Genomic DNA, 18,833 nt, shown 5'->3' with positions numbered 1-18,833 from the left:
TAAGGTCAGGCTACTTCTGAGGATGGAAAAATCACTGTTTGCTCTGCATTCTCTGAAAGAAGAGGAGAGAAAGAATGGAAAACCTTCAGCAAAGGAAGCCTGTGGACAGACGAGACACAATGCTGAGCAGGGATGGAAAGTGCAGGCCCTGAGTCAAAGGGCCATACATTCTAATTGAGACACCTCCATTTGAGAGCTAGAGGACATCTGGCAAGTCACTTAACCTGCTTAAGTCTTATCTCCTCTTCTGTTAACACGATAATAACTAGTTATGAGGATTAAGTAAATTACGTGGAAAGGAATTGTTAGCCCTATCAGGAGGCCCTCTAGTCAGCCAAGCCACTGCCTAGGATTTTCCTAGAGCTGTATTTTGGTCAACACAGCCTAACAATTCCCTCGGCTGGATTAAATGTTAAATCAATTATTCTGACCCTAGGCCCCTGATTTTCCTTTTCTTAGAGCATTTTCTTTAGAACACTTATCCTTGTAGATTCTTTCTCTGCCTCTTTGAGATATAAATATTTTTTAAAGTCTTTTGCCAGTTTTATAATCCAGGACTATCTTCTCAAGGACCTGGCAACTATTCTTTTGAAATGTAATCATCAAAGAAGATAGCACTCCCATCTTCCACTCTCTGTGGGAGGGTAGGAGGCTAACTTCAGTGGGCACCTTGCTCCAGGTTGTAAAAATATCCCCACTCATAAAGATGTAAGTTTATTAGTAAACACAGATGGCCTATGACCACCCCCTAAGGTTCTCCAGCACTTTTCCACTAGCTCACTCCAGCCTTTAAAAACCCTAGACTGGTTTGTTTCAGTGGAGTTGGTTTAGATTGAGCTCTGGCCTCTCTCCTCTATTGCAATAGTTCTTGGCTAAAGTCTTTCTTAACTGTTTAACTTTGGTGCAATTTTTGCTGTGACGATTTACTCACTATTTTGTTTTATTTTTAATTTATTTTGCTTTTACCAGGTAGGATTCTAAATATCTGTTGTGGATATTCTGGTCCATCCAGATGATGGCTCCGCTATATGTGCAAGAACTACATTTTTAAGGAGAACATACAATAAAACCCTAACCCCTGAAGGTCTCTACCTCCTAAAGTAATCTAGCCGCTGACTTCATAAGTTCTTTAAGATAACTTTTAGAACCTTAAAAAAGAGAGAGAGGGATACTAGATCTTTGGTGCAAAACCACTAAATCAGAGCCGGATGATGATCTTATCATCATCGCTGGTCGTATGACCACAAAATCCTATAATCCTATGGGTTTCCTAAACTGTCAGATGTACATCTCAACCACAGAAGGATGATCTGTGCTTACGGATGTAGTTACATGAACTTTAGGATGCATTTAAACTGAGTTCCTTTTTACCATTTGATCCTTTTGAGAAATATTTAAGATATGTTTTGAAATAGAATATTCAAAAAGATGTAATAATAATGTTTTTAATACCTTATACCCCTCCCTTCAGCTTAACAATTTAAGCATTGCCAACACAATCAAAGCCCCCTTGTGTGCCCCTTTTCATGATTTCCTCTCAGAGGCAGATTGCCCTGCAGCCTCCCCATGACGAAGTCTAGTGAGGCTCCATCTCCATCAGTCAGATGCAGCAGGAACTCCCAAGCCTGCCATTCAGAGACCAGGCTTGATGGGCATCCATAATTCAGCTTTTCAAGGGGCCGTGCTTTGGTCTCTCACTTCTGGATCTAGATGACTAAGCTGCATGCTAACTGCACATAAACACTCCCTGCAGTAGAGAAAGCACCAAAGTTCATGCACATCTTTGTGCCTTTGCAAGGGCCTTTGTGTCCCCCAGCCTTCCAGTTCATATCCCACATTCTCCTCTCTCACCCAGCCACATGGTCAGCTCAAACACCTTTTTTTCTAGGAATATTTTTCTCTCTCACCTCCACCTTTGGGTGATGCTCTTCTGAGATTCTAATACAACCTCTAGCATCACCTTTCATAGTGCATTGTGTAGGGGAGTAGAATTTGCCACCTCAAGGTGTGTCTCTTTGGCATGAGCATTATTTTGGGCTGGTTACTTTTCAGAAACTGCAGACATGGGAGAAGTTCTCAAAAACCAAGTAGAAGTTACCCTTTGTAAGAGACATTTATTTGTAAGGGAAATCTCCACCTGTAAAGGTGTCTCCCTCTCTGTACCAGGAAGAGGGGGGGATGACCTTGTCTCTAGAAACTCTTATCAATGCAGAAGGCAAGGACTTAAATCTGCATAATAACCTTACGCTTGTTTACTCTCCTTTTTCTGGTAACTTCCCATAACTGACACCCCGACCCCCAACATCCTCCTTTGTCTTTAGCTGAAGATGGTATTTAAGGTGACGGCTTTGGCCATTCTGGAGACTCACTCAGATTTCCTGGTTTTCTTCCATGTATACATGTTATTAAACTTTGTTTGATTTTCTCCTGTTTTTCTGTCTCATGTCAATTTAATTTGTAACCCAGCCAGAAGGACCTAGAGGGTAGAGGAATTGTCTTCCTCCATGACAATTGTAATTTTTAGCTAACTTGTATGTCTTTCCTGTAGATTTCTAGTGCTTTGAGAGCAGGCACTTTATTTTTCTGTCTCCATCTCCTGCTACACAGTAGATTCTGAATTCATTCACTGAATGAATGAAGTGAATGGCACACTAAATACACTGAAATGTCAAGAATGATGCTCAGCAACATAGCAGATTTATTGATGTGTTTGAAGTTTCTTGTCTGGAAATAACGATCCATTAGAGGAGATTCCATTTGCTCTCAAGAGAGTCAATTAAGCTGAAAACCATATGGCCTTGCATTTTCTCTTTCATATGTACCAATTTACTGTACCCTCACCCTACCATTGTGAGAAGAAACTTAAGAGAAAATGTTTTCCTTGCATCATTCTCTCTCTCACCCTCCCTTTTCTGTCTGAAATAACAACACTCCCAACAGCAACAAGTACAAATACTTTGTCCTTATGATTTATGCCCAAACAGTCTCATGCTGGTGTTCTTTATAACAGTGATAAATCAAAAACACCCTGAAAGTACAACAATGGAGAAAAAATTAAGCAAAGCATGATATATCTACACAGTATCATATTATGAATATTTTTTTACATTTACAAAACCATGAGAAAATTGTTATAGTATAATGTTAAAAGAAAGAAGTAGTAAGAAGCAAAATTGTAAGAACTGTATTGTCCTAATTAATAAAAACTTATGCATAGAAAAAATATTGGAAGAAAATTAAGCAAAATATTAAGAGTGATTAATTCTGAGTCATGGAAGTATGACTAGTTTCAACTGTTCTGAGTTTAATTTTTGATACCTTTATAATTTTAAAAAGCAATTTAAAAATAAAAAACTATCTGTCAATTAAAAATAAAGTCCTTTGTGTATTCAGAGCAAGAAAGACCAGATGCTTCCCAGGGTAGACATAAAAGGTGTGTGGAATGAGAACAATCACCTTCCCACGGCCTGGGGGTGCAGTGTTAACAATTCTCCCCTCTTTCTAGTCACTTCCAAGCCTGTGGAGATAGAGTCAGTAAAACAGAGTCTCAGCAACTCCCTGGTTCTTTCTCTAGAGAATCAAGAATTTTAAGCATCAAACATAAAATCTAAAGTGAAACCCTACGAGAAAACATTACCTTTTCATCACCAGTAAAGCATCTTCCCTATTGCCTTTTTCTCTGAAATATGCACACAGCTTGCATCAAGGAACATTTTTCAGAAAAATGTGGAATTGCTAAAAAGAAATACTGTGCTATTCAAAGTGTGGTCTCCGTCTGGCAACCTCACCAGGTTGGGAACTTATTTGGATGCCAAATCTCAAGTCCATCCCAGACCTAGAGTACCAGAACTTCTAGAGGTGAAGACTAGGAATCTGTGTTTTTAAAAGCTCCCCAGGGAGATTCTTCTGTATATTAATGTTGAGAAGAACTTCTAAGATTTAGATGATAGAGATTCCAATTAACTTCACTTCAACTCTTAAAGGAAAAAGAAAGAAAAAAAGAACGAGATGACGGAGAATGTCAAAGGCTAATAAGTAGTGGTCTGCTAGTAAATGTTTAACAACTAAGACTCTGGGGGGAAATGCCCTAATTCACAGCATTCTAAAAATTCTGATCTAGCCTTGTGACGTCACTGAACTTGGAGTTAGGAAGAGATGCATACTACTAGTGCCTTTCAAAAGCTGGTACAAGCCAGTGGCACAGGACTGCAGAAGGCTCCTGCTGGAGGCGATCATCAGGACTCAGTTATTCATCTAATTCACTCAACATTTGTGAGTGGACATTTCTGTACAGCTTGAAGGACTGAATAATGTCTCGTGAATGTATCCAAGAGAGAGGACGCAAGGGCAAACTTATCCCACAAATCTCCAAGAGTGATGGATATTACATCTCTCATCAGTTGCCAAAAGCAGACGAAATCAGAAGTTGTAAATTATAAACCCCATTTCTGTTTGTTCTGTGACAGTGAAGGTTTTTCATTATATTAAAAAATCAAAACCAAGTAAACCCATGAACACTTTTAAATATCTCAATGGTGATAGAGCTTCAACCATGCCATTTACCCAGCTCATGTCTTCACCTGTCAAATGGAAGTGAAAATGTCTCATGACGTTTAAAAAGATAATGAAGGATACTCTTGAAAAGACCTCCCTTGCACTTCCAGATAGTTACTGCCTTTGACATATCGAAGTCGCTAGGCCTACTTCAAGAGAAGTTTCTTTTCCAGTGCAGGTAAATGTCTCTAAATGTATACTTTTTCTTTTATAAACTGATAATGCCAAATGTATTCTCTCCTTCTAACTCGCACCATGACTTCTTGGGCAACATAAGGTATAGAGCATCAGTTAGGACACATGCATATCATCATCATCACTTTAATTCTCCAAGACTCACTTTTCTCCTTCACAAAATGAGATTATAAGAGCATCTACCTCAGAATTATTGCAGGATTTAAAAATACAATGTAAGCAAAATGCTTTGTAATACAGAATAGCCATTAATATTCAAGGTAGTTGTTGGTGCTTATGGGCTAAGTTTTATTTTCCTTAACTTCTCTCCATGTGTCAGACGTGGTACAACTCAAACCAACTTTTTTTTAATCACAGCATCATCAGATGATATTTGAAAATGGGTAAATTTCAGCCTGTTCAATATGTCTTTACTAATTAATGCAAAAAAAATGAATGCAAAGATAAATACAAATTGTATTGAACACCGAAGAAAAAGAGCAAGTTAGAGACTACGGTTCAAGAAGAAAATAAAATCACAATAAGCAATGAATCCCAAATCCTGGGCTCTAAATGAAATTGAAGCCAATCTCAATGTGAATTAATCTACCCCAGTCTTACTCTGTAACTCTCTATAAAGCCACTACTCTCCTTTGCCTAATATAGATAAAATTGACTTAAAGCAGGAGAAAGGAACTTACCCACTAAATTCTCTTTATCCTGCTTCTCAGGGGAGGACGCCCCAGGAGCCATCTCATTCTTGAGAAGCTTTTATACTTGGCCAACTTTCATGGGTTTGGAGCCAGGCCTAGGCTCCAGACAGCACCCTTGGTGTGCTTGGGAGAGTAGAAGAGGAGAAGACAGAATGAGAGAGAGAGACGTTCCTTTTCTTTCGTGTGCACCCTAAGGAGTCGTCACCCTGGTGAAGGCAGCCAGTTAACATAAACAAAAGGATTTCTTTCGTGAGTTTGGACTGCCTTTGTTCATATAGAAAATTCAGAAGAATATACCTGATGGTGTTGCTTCCCATAAAATATCACTATGTAATTTTCTACATCAATTATATTTTATAAAACACTTCCGCACAACTTGTGTAATTTATTCACTACAGTGACCTGTCTGATACACGGGGAAGGCGTATCCATCCTTCTGTTTCAGATGAGAACATTTCAACCAATTCATTCTACATAATACAGTGAGTGATCTCTTGAAACTTGAATGTGATCATGTCACCATCCTACTTAAAATAATTCAATGACTGCCAATTGTTAGTTTGGCAAAGACTAAAATCCTAAGTATCCCATCAAAGACCCTGCTAGTCTGCCCCTGCCTCCCTTTCCGGCCTCAGTCACATGAACTCCCCTCCCTCACTTAGCGACAATCCCATTTGCCTTCTATCAATCTCACTAAAGCTATGTATGTCCTTTTTGCTACAGGGCCTTTGCACATGTTACTATATGCATAATTATTTTATTAATGTCTGTTTCTTCCTCTAGACTAGGGGTTGGCTAACGACAGCCTGCTAGCCAAATTTGGTCTGCAACCTATTTTTGTAAATAAAGTGTTATTGGAACACAGCCACATCCATTTGTTTCCGTATTGTTTATGGTCACTTTTGCACCGCACCTGCAGCATTGAATAGATGCTATAGAGACTGTATAGCTTGCAAGGATTAAAATATTTACTATGGATTCCTCTGCAGAAAACAATTGCTGACCCCTTGCCCTACACTATAACTTCCATGAGGGGAGTGACTAGGTCTGTGATTTTTTACCATGGCACCTGCAGCATTTAGAACAATGCAGGCACATAGCTGATACCCAACAGATACTTGTTAATCATAACAACAATGTAGTTTGTCAAGGATAACAGCTCAAAATGGCAAAGCCCTTTCTCGAATCCAGATCCCCAGGCTGCTATTCCAGGAGTCCTTTCATCATACCACTTGGAATCAAGGACAATTTTGCACTTATTCCAATACTGAAAGCACTGATTTTCTAGTTTTCTGATGCTCATCTTTCTCATATCAATATTCCAAATAATACTTTGTTTTCCTGCATGTGAAAACAAAATAGACTCTGTTCTTTCCCAGGGCATCTTTTCTAGTCTTTCTTCTCTAATTATCCAGTTACTTTCTTTTTAGCAACTTCATCTTATAAAACCTCCCAGATTGTTGGTTACTTTTGCCAACTACTTGATAATCTTAGTTGCCTTCTCCACAAACTCAAATTACAGTAATAACCATGGCTGTCATCCACAGTTTGTAATTAGAAGAATTAATGAGGACTATGAGGACTATGAGAACTCTGGGAAAGGAGGTTGGGGACCAGAAACACAGATTAAAACAGATGCACATGCACACGCAGAATCAGTGACCGTCTGCTGCAGAATCCTTGCCTCTGCACTGTTCTCACACGTCCTGGGTTCTGGCTTGATGTGGAAATGGTGGCAGAGGCATAGTGGGGAAGGCGGACTCACAGCTCCCTCTGCCTGGGTGTAGAGAAATCCTGGCTCTATCATGAACTGGCTGTGTGACGCTGGGTAGCTTATTTAACCTCTTCATGTCTCACTTTTTCATCTGTGAAATGCGCACAATAATGGTCTCTACCAAAGTTGGCTATGTGAGAATTATATGAAATATTACGTGTAAAGTACTCAAAGTAATGACTGGCATTAATAAATGGTAATTATGATTACCATGAATGAGAGCTGAGCTGTATTTCTCAGGACTCAACTATCTTCTTTCTAAAATGAGAGTGTTGTGTTAATTTTCACCATATCTCCCTTTTCCCGTTGTTTCAAGCAAATGGAAGATTCATTAGTAATTGATTGAAAACATTGATCACCTCTCTTCTCTTCCTGCTACTCCATTTTGTTTCAAATTTGAAGATTTGAGGCCCATTCCTGGTCCTGTACTATCCATAGATTCCATTTTGTTTCTTCCTGGTCTCTACTTGATCACCATGTCATCATCACCTGAGGACTAACCTCTCGTGGAAAGAGCAACAGGAAAACTTCCTGTTTCCGTAATTTCTTGTGACTAAGCTGTAGACAATCTTTGCCTGGAACAGGAAGCCCCTTTCCCCCTGAATTGGATGACGCTCTACAGTTACGCAGCAAAGTGTTTTGGAAGTGCTCGTTTAGCTAATTTCTAAACACATTTTCCCTTAATATTGGCCACATACCACTTACGCGAGCACCACCAGACTGAGGTAGAAGGTTCAAAACAACAGTAACAATAATTGTTCCCTGGTGGCAGCTGGAGAGAGCCTCCAGGGCACTTGTAACAAATACATCCCCTTGGAAGATGACTAAGCAACTGTTTTTCTTCTTCCTACAAAATGTTCCAAATATCTCAGCCTAGAAAGCAAGAGTGATTTCAACACGTAAGGAACACCTATGATAAGTTGACAAGCTGGGTCCCTAACAAAGAGGGCCTCAGGAAACGAATGAAACATGAGCCCATTTTCAATATATCCTTCTCCTTTGTCTAAAATATAAGTCGTCAGGTTCACATGATGAATTCTCATTATCTGTGGGCCACATTAATGGAATTTTCTCCCCTCCACTATAGGGGAGTGAGGATGGGGGAATAAAGCAGATAGAGAATTACTGGAATGCACTCCCAGTGAAGATTTCTCTGTGTGTTTCTACACTTTCATTCTGCCAATTCTGGAACTAGGGAAAGTCCTGAAGTGAGGACAGCTATGTTTTTAAAAGCCCTATCTCTATTCCCACTCTTGACATATAAACAAGATGCCGTCCCTAATATATATATTTGATTTTCCCTGAATGTTCATCTTAGAGTACAAATGCTATCTTGAGATAATCCATTCTGGCCTTGGACCTTTATCCTTTCCCAAGCTTCTGCTTTCAGGAAGACTCTTTCACCAGATGTCATCCATCATCATTTCTTGCTAAGATGCACATGTATGTTCCAGGATATTTGCTACTCCCTTAGGAAAACATTGCCATTTCTTTAAATGATGGAATTCTCTGATTTCACTAACTTTTCACCAATAAACATCATCCATTCTATCTTATTCATTCTCATATAACTAATTCTTGAATATCTACATCTTCAAAGAACAAATTCAATCAACAGATCTGTAAGGATATTTATAGTGATAACTTCCCAAACTGCGTATCTGGCCTAGACTTCTCTCCAGAATAATAAATATTTTCAAGTATCAGCTGACTAAACATCTCTACCTGCATACCCTTCTTTCCAATTCAATATTCTACCCATTAGAAAGCATTGTATTGAATAGACATTTTTATTATGGAAATTTCGATGATACATGTGAAATAATATATACAATGTATGTACGTATGGCATAATGAATGCACATGTGTGTATTTATTGAATAAAATGAACAGCAATGAACATACTACCCAACCTTCAAGCCGGAAGATGACCAACATCATGGAAGCTATTTGAGTATTCTCCCCTAAGTCTCATCCCCACCACCCCATTACCACAATCCATATTTATGTTGATTATTCTCTTGCTTTTAAAAGTTTTTTAAATCACACATGTATATATCTCTGAATAATATCACTTAGCTTTCTTTGCCTTTGACCTATGTAAAAATACTCATGTAGTATACTGGATTGCTTTTATGGCTCCATATTATGATTTTAAGGTTCATCCACATTGCTGCATGAAGCTATTATTTGTTCTTTTTCAGTCTACTTAACACATGATAGTGTAAATAGGCCACAATTCACTTACTTACTTGGAATACTTTAAAGTTTTTGTTATTACAAATAATGCTACCATGACTATTTTTGTACATGTCTCCTGGTGCATACATATATGTGCAAGAGTTTCTTTAGGCCCTAAAATCAAGGTGTACACATTCAGGAATGAAATTGCTGGAATTATTTTCAACTGTAGAAGATTGTTGTGAAAAATTTTTCAAAATTGTTTTCCAAACTGGTTTGTTCTTATAAATTTAATCGTCTACTAGCAGAGTACAAGTATTCCTCTTGTTCTACATCATTGATACTACTTGATATTGTTAGAGCTTTTGATACTTGACAACTTAGTCGGTGTAAAATAGTATTTCATAATAATCTGAACTTAGATTTCCCTGAATTTTAAGGAGGCCGAACAATTTTCACATGGCTATTTACAATTCATGTTTTCTTCTTGGTACGTATGTCTTTTGTTTTTAATATTTTTTTACCTTTTTCTTACTGACTTATAGGTAGTCTTCATAAATATATATACTTGATATGTATATATACTTTCTATATACTTCTATATATATTAATACTTGACAGTTACAGAAGTGGCAGATATAGTCTCCCAGTGTGGCTTATCTTTTTTATGATGACTGATACAAATATATGAAATTTCAATATATTTAGTGTTTGATGTGCCTTGTTTAAAAATCCTTCCCTTTCTAAGGTCTTAAAGATATCCTCCTGTATTTTCTTTGAAAGTTTTTAGAGTTATTTGTTCTTTTGAATTTAAGTCTTTAATTCACCTAGAGTTGCTTTTTGTGCATGGTGCAGTGTAGGCATTTGTTTTAATTTTCTTCCATATAAATAACCAATTATCACAGTGCCTTCTAACAGTCCCAAACCTTAACTGATCTATTATAAATTGTTTCCATGTGAGTGGGACTTCCCGGGCTATGATGCTCCACTATCAGTTTGTTATCCCCCGTTAATACTGCACTGTCTTAGTTTCTATGGCTCTATAACAAGTCTTGGTATTTGACAGAGCAAGTTATTGTCTTCAGAAGTGTTTTGGCTATTGTTCATCCTTTGCTCTTCTGTATAAATTTTAGAATAAGCTTATAAAACTTAATGAAAACTATTGGGATTTTTATTGGAATTGCATTGAATTCAGAGATTGAGAGATGCGACATCCTAAAGTATCTATTATTTGTAACCATGATGATTGTGTAACCTCCATTTCAATAGGTTTTCTTTAAAGTATCCCATAAAGTTAAAAAAAAATTCTCCATAAAGTTGTTATTCATTTTTGTTGGATTTATTTCTGGGTAACACGCCACTGTTTTCTTCTCTTTTTAAAGACTTTATTTCTTTAGAGCAGTTTTATGTTCACAACAAAATTGAGAGGAAGGTACAGAGCTTTCCCATAACCCCCCTGTCCCCACACAGGCACATCTTCCCCCATTATCAACATTCCTACCACAGGGGTACATTTGTTACAATTGATGAACCTACGCTGACATATCATAATCATCCAAAGTCCACAATTTACCTCAGGGTTCCCTCTTGGTGCTGCAAGTTCTATGGGTTTGGACAAATGTATAAGGTCATGTATCCATCATTATAGTATCATATATTTTCACTGCCCTAAACATCCTCTGTGCTCTATTCCTCCTTCCCTGCCCCTCCCTCCAAGCCCTGGCAACACTGATTTTTTCACTGTGTCCATACTTTTGCTTTTTCCACAATGTCATATAGTCGGAATCATAGGGAAGCCTTTTCAGATTGGTTTCTTTCACTTGGTAATAAACATTTAAGGTTCCATAACATCTTTTCATGGCTTCATATCTTATTTCTTTTTAACACTGAATAGTATTCCATTATCTAGAATTTTTTTTGAATCGTTTTCTCCTGTTGCTCATATTTGAAAATGCAACTTTTTGAGCATATCTGTAAATCTGTAAAATCGACCTCTTTAAGCTTTACATCTTCCTTTCCAATCATGACACCTTTCAGTTTGTTTTTGTACCTTACTACACCAGCTGGGGTGTCTAGTACAATGCTGAATTACATTTTACTTGATCAGTCTCTGATTTTAAAGGGATTTTTCTAACATTTCATAATTAAGAATAACGTATGCTAGATACTTTTATAGATTTTCTTTACCTGGTAAAGTTTCCTTCTTTTCCTAGTTTGCTAAGTGTGTGCATGTTTTTTACTCATTACGGTGATTGAATTTTACCAAACTTTTTTTATACAGACTGGGAAAATGGTTTTTCTCCATTTGTTAATGTGACGAATTGGACTTTAGATTTCTTAATGTTATTTTCTTCTTACACTCCTGATATAAACCCAACTTGATTATGGTACATCATTTTCTTAAGAATAAATGCTCTGTGTTGCTGATATTTTATGATGTTTTAGTATTATGTTGGGTAAGGTTGACATAAGGCTGACTTGCATTTTTTCTTCACACTATTCTTGTCTGAGTTTTGGTATCAAGGTTATATTGGTCCATAGGGACGAGTTGAGGCGTGTCTTCTCTTTCTGTTCTCTTGGAAGAGTATGTTCAGTGGAACTAGGCTGTGAAGCCTTCTGAGGCTGCTGCCTCCTTTCCATTGACAAGGGTTGTGATACTAACAATATACAGGGAAGTACAGCTAACATCTTACTGTGTGCTTCTCATTTCCTCAACTTTTCTGTGCCTTCTTCTGGATGTTTTTTCTTATTCCATTTTCCCTCTCCATCAATTAGGAGTTACAAACACTGATGCCGTTTACCTTTTACCATGAAATTTTACCGGGCATATGTTAATGTTTAAATGTAAATTAAAGTCAGTATCATAATGTCCTTCCTGAATACAAAGCTCTTGGGGATACTTTAATTTTGCTCATCCTTCCCAATTTACTTGCCAAAGTTTTCGAATATTTAATCTTTTAACTGATCCAAATTAGACATTGTTTACTAATGTTCGATCACCTTTAAAAACAACAAAGGCTCATTAAGTTCGATTTGGAGTAAAGTCTTTTGAAAAATTCTGTGACACTAAATGCATTTTATAAATGCACAGACTAAACTCATCAGGCAAATCACGTGGGGTAAGGCTTAAAATTAATCAATTATATGAATTAACAACGTTTGCAAATCCTAAACAGACCATGGGACTCTATGGAAAGGCAATGGAGAGGTCCATTTCTATTCCCTCTTCATAAAGCCAATCTTCATCCTCTTCATTTTTGGATTTCTGCAATAACCATCCATCTTACTACTTTCAATCCAGCTTCCTTGCTGCAGGCTAACTGATTTTTAAAAAGTGCTTTCTGATAAATTTCCAAACTGTTGACCACAGAACAAATGCCCAGCTCCTTAGCACAGCTTACAGGGTCTTTTGTGATCACGTCCCTCCCTTGTTTTTTAGATTCACTTGAACTACAAACATCATTCAAACTACATCCAGTTATGTGATTATTTTACTATGCTACTGTGTCACACTTTGCAGCTTTAAAAAGGATGTTAATCCTTGCCCATCCTTTAAGACTTTAATGTCACTGAGAAACCTTTCTGGACATCCTTAGGCAGTAAGGTACTCACCCTCCCTCCTATGTATTTTCATAGCACTTGGTGGTACAAGTAGCCTGTTATTGGTAGTAAATGCCAAATTTACTGGTTCAAATTTACACTTACTTACACCTTGGTTTCTTTATCTCATGAATTAGGTTGCTAGTACTTATCTCACAGGGTTCTGAGATAGATAAAACCAGTCTCTAGTAATTATATGCAAATACTCCAAAACATTCTTTTCATTTTATATAAACCTTTAAGTGTCCAATATGTGCAAGACATCAGGAATACATCTAAGAGATGAACAGGATACAGTTCCTTGCTGTCATGATAATGGGCTCATAGGACAGAATAAACCTGGTAGTAGCATCACTATAGAAAGATTACTCAATAGCTTTTTTCTGAGTGAATGGACAACATACATAAGCAATACAAGATAATCTTCAAAAGCTTTTATGAGTGTAGACTTAAAAAAGAACAAATGCCAACTTCTAGCAACTGGTATCAGACTACGCATGAGGTTACATTCTGTGTTTGAGGATAATTAAAGGCATAAATAGTCCGATTCAGGTGTTTGTAATAATGTAACTTTCACATAAAATACTACGTAAAGGATGAACGATCAGTAGTATATATTGAGTTTCAACTAAATTTGGACAAAAATGTTCTTATATCTAGCACACACAAAAAATTAAAAAGCCTATCCAAGTATTTAATAAAACGCTTATAAAATATTTGTCATATCCATAAAGTTTATTTTAAAAAATTGTTAAAAACTAACCATACAGGAATATTTATGAATATACTTAAAAAGTTTGTTCCCCATGTTGAAGGAAAATACATTAGCAACATCTTCCAGACACCATCTTTATAAAAGTAAAACTTCTCGATGCTGAAATGTACTACAGTAGATTCTAGTTTACACTTTTAATCACAGGATTGGAAATAACTCTCCCTACTCCCCCGTTCCTCTCAACGTGGCAGTTATTACACTTAAATTAATGACATTCAATCATGTTAAACTACCACAGATGCTTAAATAGAGTACACACTGCATATCTACCAACAGAGCAAGTCTTCTCTATCTGTTGTCACACAATTATTTTTGATGAGCATTTGACTTTAAGTACAAACAGAAATACTACATCCCATAATTGTAAACATTCACCAGGAGCTTCCAGAGCAGAATGAGCAATAGAGGTGGCCCAAGAGTCAGTCAAATGTTCCTCACTCATTTGGATACTGCTGAGCTTAAGAAAAAAGTTTTGAAGGCAAATTATCACAAGCCTTACTTGTATTTCTGTAAGACAGTAGTTCTGGATACATATTTTTAGTCAAAAACACCTGAAAGTCATTCTAAAGACTATAATAAGCACCATTTTCACTTACCTGAAATATATTGAGTTAAATTCAGCAGTATATATATGATCATTAATGTCAGAAATGAAAAGTAACTGTGGGTCTCCAGTTCCCTTTTGTGGATAGATGTGGAGTACAGAGTTCCAATGATGCTAACAGGAATCACTCATGCACACCAAGGGCCACAGGCAACCCGTAAGTCTGAGGCACAACTATTACTTCTGTCAGTGGATGCTATACGAGCAGATTTAAGGCTGTATTCGGCTATAAAGAGTTCAACCTCCTCTTTAGTATTCTTCCTACATAGATCACGTACACGACTCAAAATTTCATCAGGTGGGAGGTGAAAAGTCCCCAAACAGTTTTTTAATACTACTTCCCATACAATTTGCTGTCAGTATATTTACAAAGGGGAGTGTTCATACTTAAAACCATTAAAAAAAAATGCAACCGTGGTTTTTAAACTTTTCTCCCAATTTCCCGAGGATTATCCTGATTTTCTGACTTCTGGTCACCTTCACATTTGTCACATTGTTCAGTGCAGTCCTTAGGCAATTGTGATGCTGCTCCAAAAGAGAATACAAATTAAAATATATTCACTGCCACCCACTTTGGGACAGGCCTGGTTGCAAAGAAAATGGTGTTCCTGGCGTTGAAGGATAACTAGGAAACCCATCAGGCTGAGCTGGATAGCTGTCCAGAGCTGAAGCTGAGTGAACCTGACAGAAAGAAGAACACACAGTTTAGCAGAGTACCAGATTCAGTCAGGTCTGTACCTGCTTTCGTCTGTGCCACACTAGATATTCAGAACAGGAAAGAAAAGAAAAAGTCTGGGGCAAAACAAGTCTGCTCAGCTTCCTGAGATTAAAACGTTAAAACTTCTTCAGATATAGGATATGCATAGAAATGCCATTAAAATATTTAATATTCTTTTTATTTTATTTTATTTTATTTATTTCTATTTATTAAAAAAAAATCAATAGGTTTTCTAGATATAATTTACTTTAATGGCCCATTATTTTAGCTTAAATTGTGGAAGACAAGCTAAAATTTAACTGCCATGTATAAAGATGCCGTTTGTGAAATCGTCAAACTGAGACTTTAAACTCTACAAGCAGGAAAAACGATTCATGCGGATGAATATATTCCACCACCTGTGTTACCCTTCTGAAGGAAGACAAGCATAATTTGAAAACTTTGGAAGAACTAATTATCAAATCTCTAAACATTCTCATAACTTTTTTTGCCAATGTTGGTATATCACAATTGGTATTGTAATGGTATCGCTACAGAAGCTCTGTTCCATATGCTACCATTTTATTTATGCCAGACATTGCCTGCTTACCTGCTGTAACAATGCTGACTGTGCAGCTGCATTATGCTGTAATTCTTGCAAGGATGACTGTGAGGGATTCTGGGAAAACCCAGGGATACCTGGGAGGGACAAAAGGCCTGGAAAAACAGAACTGCCTGCAGCTTGAAGTCCAGAGGATAAGCTAAAACAACAGATAGAACAGGTCAAACTGCAGGTAAGACATAAAAACTACAGTTTCTACATTTATCAAACATAAGATCTTAAGATGTAAAAAAAAAAAAAAATCTTAGAGTTTCTGTTGGAAGCAACCATAATAGTCAGTCATGTGCTGATGTAAAACTTACTTTCTATTATAAATTATTCTGAATTCAGTAAGTCTATGTTTTGCATATAATACTTTTTGCTGTTTTATAGTCAAGTTAAATTACCAAATACAAGTCCTAAATTAACTGAGCCAGCATTAATATTTTACATATTTATCTTAACAGGTTTGAAGAACCACAAAACATTTTTTGAGCAGTGAAGTTTTAGCCCAGAAAAATATACTTTAGCACCACCAAACAATCATATTTTGACTTTCATTTGAATCACTTAAAAGTAAGACTATGACCTACAAGTTTGGTAAAGAATGATTTTATCCCATTTCTAAACTATTCACATACCCGGCTTGTGCAACAAGGGCAGAGTTGAAGTTGGAACTAAATGCTGAAGCGAATCCTGGGAGGACGGGAGCTGGTGATGGGGCTGTGGCAGCAACAGGAAGTGGCGTGACCGCGGCAACTGTAGAGGGTGCCTGCAGCCCCGGGAACGAAGGGAGAGCAGGGGTGACGCTGGGGGTGTTAGCGACAGAGAAGCCAGGGAAGGGGGGATTTGAAGACGGCAGAGGTCCTTGGGTGACTGAAAAAAGTGAGGGGACAGCGGTGGACAGGCTGAGGGGGAAAGGTGCTGCCGAGACTGGCACGGAGGCAGAAAGCCCTGAGAGAACGGCCGCTGTAGAACTAGGGTGAGGGACAGAGGTGGACGTGACAGCCGCAGATGAGGTGGCTATTAACGATCCTGGAAGAGATACTGATGGATTAAGAGACGGGTTGCCAGTTAAAGGGAAATTATTGGTCAAAGAGGTGAAAGGAGGCAGAGCAGTGAACACTGGAGTGATGGGGGTGGAGGAACCATGTGGAGGAAGGGATATAGAGGAGAGGGGATTTGAAACATTCAAGGGAGTACTCAAACTGGAGAGCCCTGATAATGCAGGATTAAGGCAAGTAGATAAACTGATGGGCACTGATGCTGAAGTATATGCACGACCCAACGTCCCTGATAAACCTAAAGTGCCATGAGAGGGATTCACGGAATGAGATGGGCCTTTGAAGGCCGAGGGAGTAGGACTCGTGGGCTCAGTTTTGATCATGACAGACAGAGTTGTTACAGCAGGGGTTGATGAAATGTGCAGGTCTGAGTTACTTGGGTGGGAGCCATGCAAAAGGGTAGCTGAGGAACCACAGCTAACTGGCACTGAAGTCGAAGATGATGTAGAAGTCGCTAAAGGAGACTGTACAGGCAAAGTAGGGGGAGTGGAGGTTGAGTTAGCCACAGGAGAGGGCAGGCCTGGGAACATGGCCAATCCTGGAGTGGAAGACCTCTGTGGGGCAGGAATGGCTGACGGGGCATAGCACTTGTTAGCGGCTAAAGCAGGAGAATCAGAGCTCTGATTAGTAAGAGAAGACAGAGAAGCCAGACCATTTGTGACAGCAGAAGGTAAAGCAGAAGGGTTGATTAGATTGGTATCATTTGATGTCAGAAAGCCTTTTAAAGCAGATAGAAGAGGACTATTTACACCAAGCGGACAGGCAACACTGGGAGCAGAAACACCGGCAATTACAGAAGGAGTTGGGTTGGACACACCTTGGGATGTTGGTGTTAAGGGCAAAGGGAGACCTGCAAAAACTGATGACAATGAAGCAGAATTTGGGTTGTTGGTAGAAGGAGCAGTAGAGGTGGCAGAAAAGGGGAGGCCAGTGAAAGGGGCAGAAGTAGAAGCGAATGTTTCATGGGAAGCAGGGGTGGCCCGAGGTGTAGATGTGGCCTGAGGCGCTGGGGCAGGAGCGGCAGAAGGACCTGGCAGTGGAACTAGGCCAGAAAAAACTGAAGGAACAGGAGCAGACGTTGTACTGTGGACAGAAGTAACAGGTGCAGCAGGCAGTGATGGGGTTCTGATAACCGTTGGATTTGGCGTTGATGGCTGAGGTGTGTGAATGGCTGCGGAGACCTGCCCTGGGAACACAGGAAGGACAGTATTTGGCACATTCATCCCAGAAATGGTGGCAGTGGCTGATGCTGCTGGATGATATACTGCCTTGACCGGGGATGCAGTGGGGACGGGAGCTGCAGCAGGTGTTGAAGGATTAGAACCGTGAGGAGAAAAGAGTTGACTTGCTGGGGTAGAAAATGCTGTGGGGGGAAAAAGAGGAAAGAGTTGATCATTATGCTGAAATGTCAAATTTTAACTAAAAAGAAATGTATAAAAATTTTTGTAGTATTTAACAAATATCAAAGAAAATCAGTGAAAATCAGGTAAAAAGGGCTATTGCAATGCATAAATTGCTAGATTCCACTATCCTGATTTTCACCACAGAGCCTCAGGGAGAACCAGTTGTCTTCTACACTGCTCAGAACAGTCCTCCAATTCAGTGAGGAAGTCTTGAGAAGTTGGCAAATAAGCTTTCCTTTCATATCTTCCCAATTTTTAAAAAATCAAAGAATTTATTGTAATTGGGATTAATGTTGTGTGGTGACTTCACCATGAATTCTTTCAAACCACTTGTCTAGGGTAATAATACAAGTCATTTCTCCCTGTTACGAGCTTTCCGGATATCACTTCGCTTTTAGCGGCATACGAGGCATTCCAGGATTCACCCCACCTCTCGAGTATTGTTTGTTGCCACTCTAGGAGTTGAACTTAATACTCCAAATTATCAATCTACATAGTTTTTCCCCCAAGTATTTTCTCACACTGACTCCTCTACATTAGCTTAACTGCTAACTTTACTTGGCGTGTCCCAGGAGCTCCTTTAAGGACAAAAGCTGTATCCAATTCATCTTCAGAGCTTTAGCACCCAGCACAGTGCACGGCACCTTGTATTTAGTAAGTGTTTGCTGCACAGGATACATCATGATTACCTCA

The 18,833-nt window shown here is 38.5% G+C and overlaps 1 protein-coding gene across 2 annotated transcripts in view; it reads right to left on the bottom strand.

The window, feature by feature from the left end:
- Nucleotides 1–10,918: 10,918 nt before the first annotated feature.
- Nucleotides 10,919–18,833, bottom strand: part of PROSER1 (proline and serine rich 1) — a 29,072-nt gene continuing 21,157 nt past the window's right edge. The window contains exons 10-12 of one of the 2 annotated variants that reach the window (XM_046664598.1): nucleotides 16,315–17,923; nucleotides 15,683–15,833; nucleotides 10,919–15,056 (exon numbers count right to left, since the gene is read on the bottom strand). In XM_046664598.1, the coding sequence (XP_046520554.1) occupies nucleotides 14,934–15,056; nucleotides 15,683–15,833; nucleotides 16,315–17,923 (1,883 nt within the window). In that variant the 3' untranslated portion in view covers nucleotides 10,919–14,933. Of the gene's footprint in view, nucleotides 15,057–15,682; nucleotides 15,834–16,314; nucleotides 18,101–18,833 lie in introns of both variants that reach the window. The other variant, XM_046664597.1, reaches the window with a different exon arrangement.

Source organism: Equus quagga, chromosome 6 (genome assembly GCF_021613505.1).
Source record: "Equus quagga isolate Etosha38 chromosome 6, UCLA_HA_Equagga_1.0, whole genome shotgun sequence".
Classification (NCBI taxonomy): domain Eukaryota; kingdom Metazoa; phylum Chordata; class Mammalia; order Perissodactyla; family Equidae; genus Equus; species Equus quagga.
Note: the sequence above shows the minus strand (reverse complement) of the source record. Positions and strands in the feature narration are given on the sequence as shown.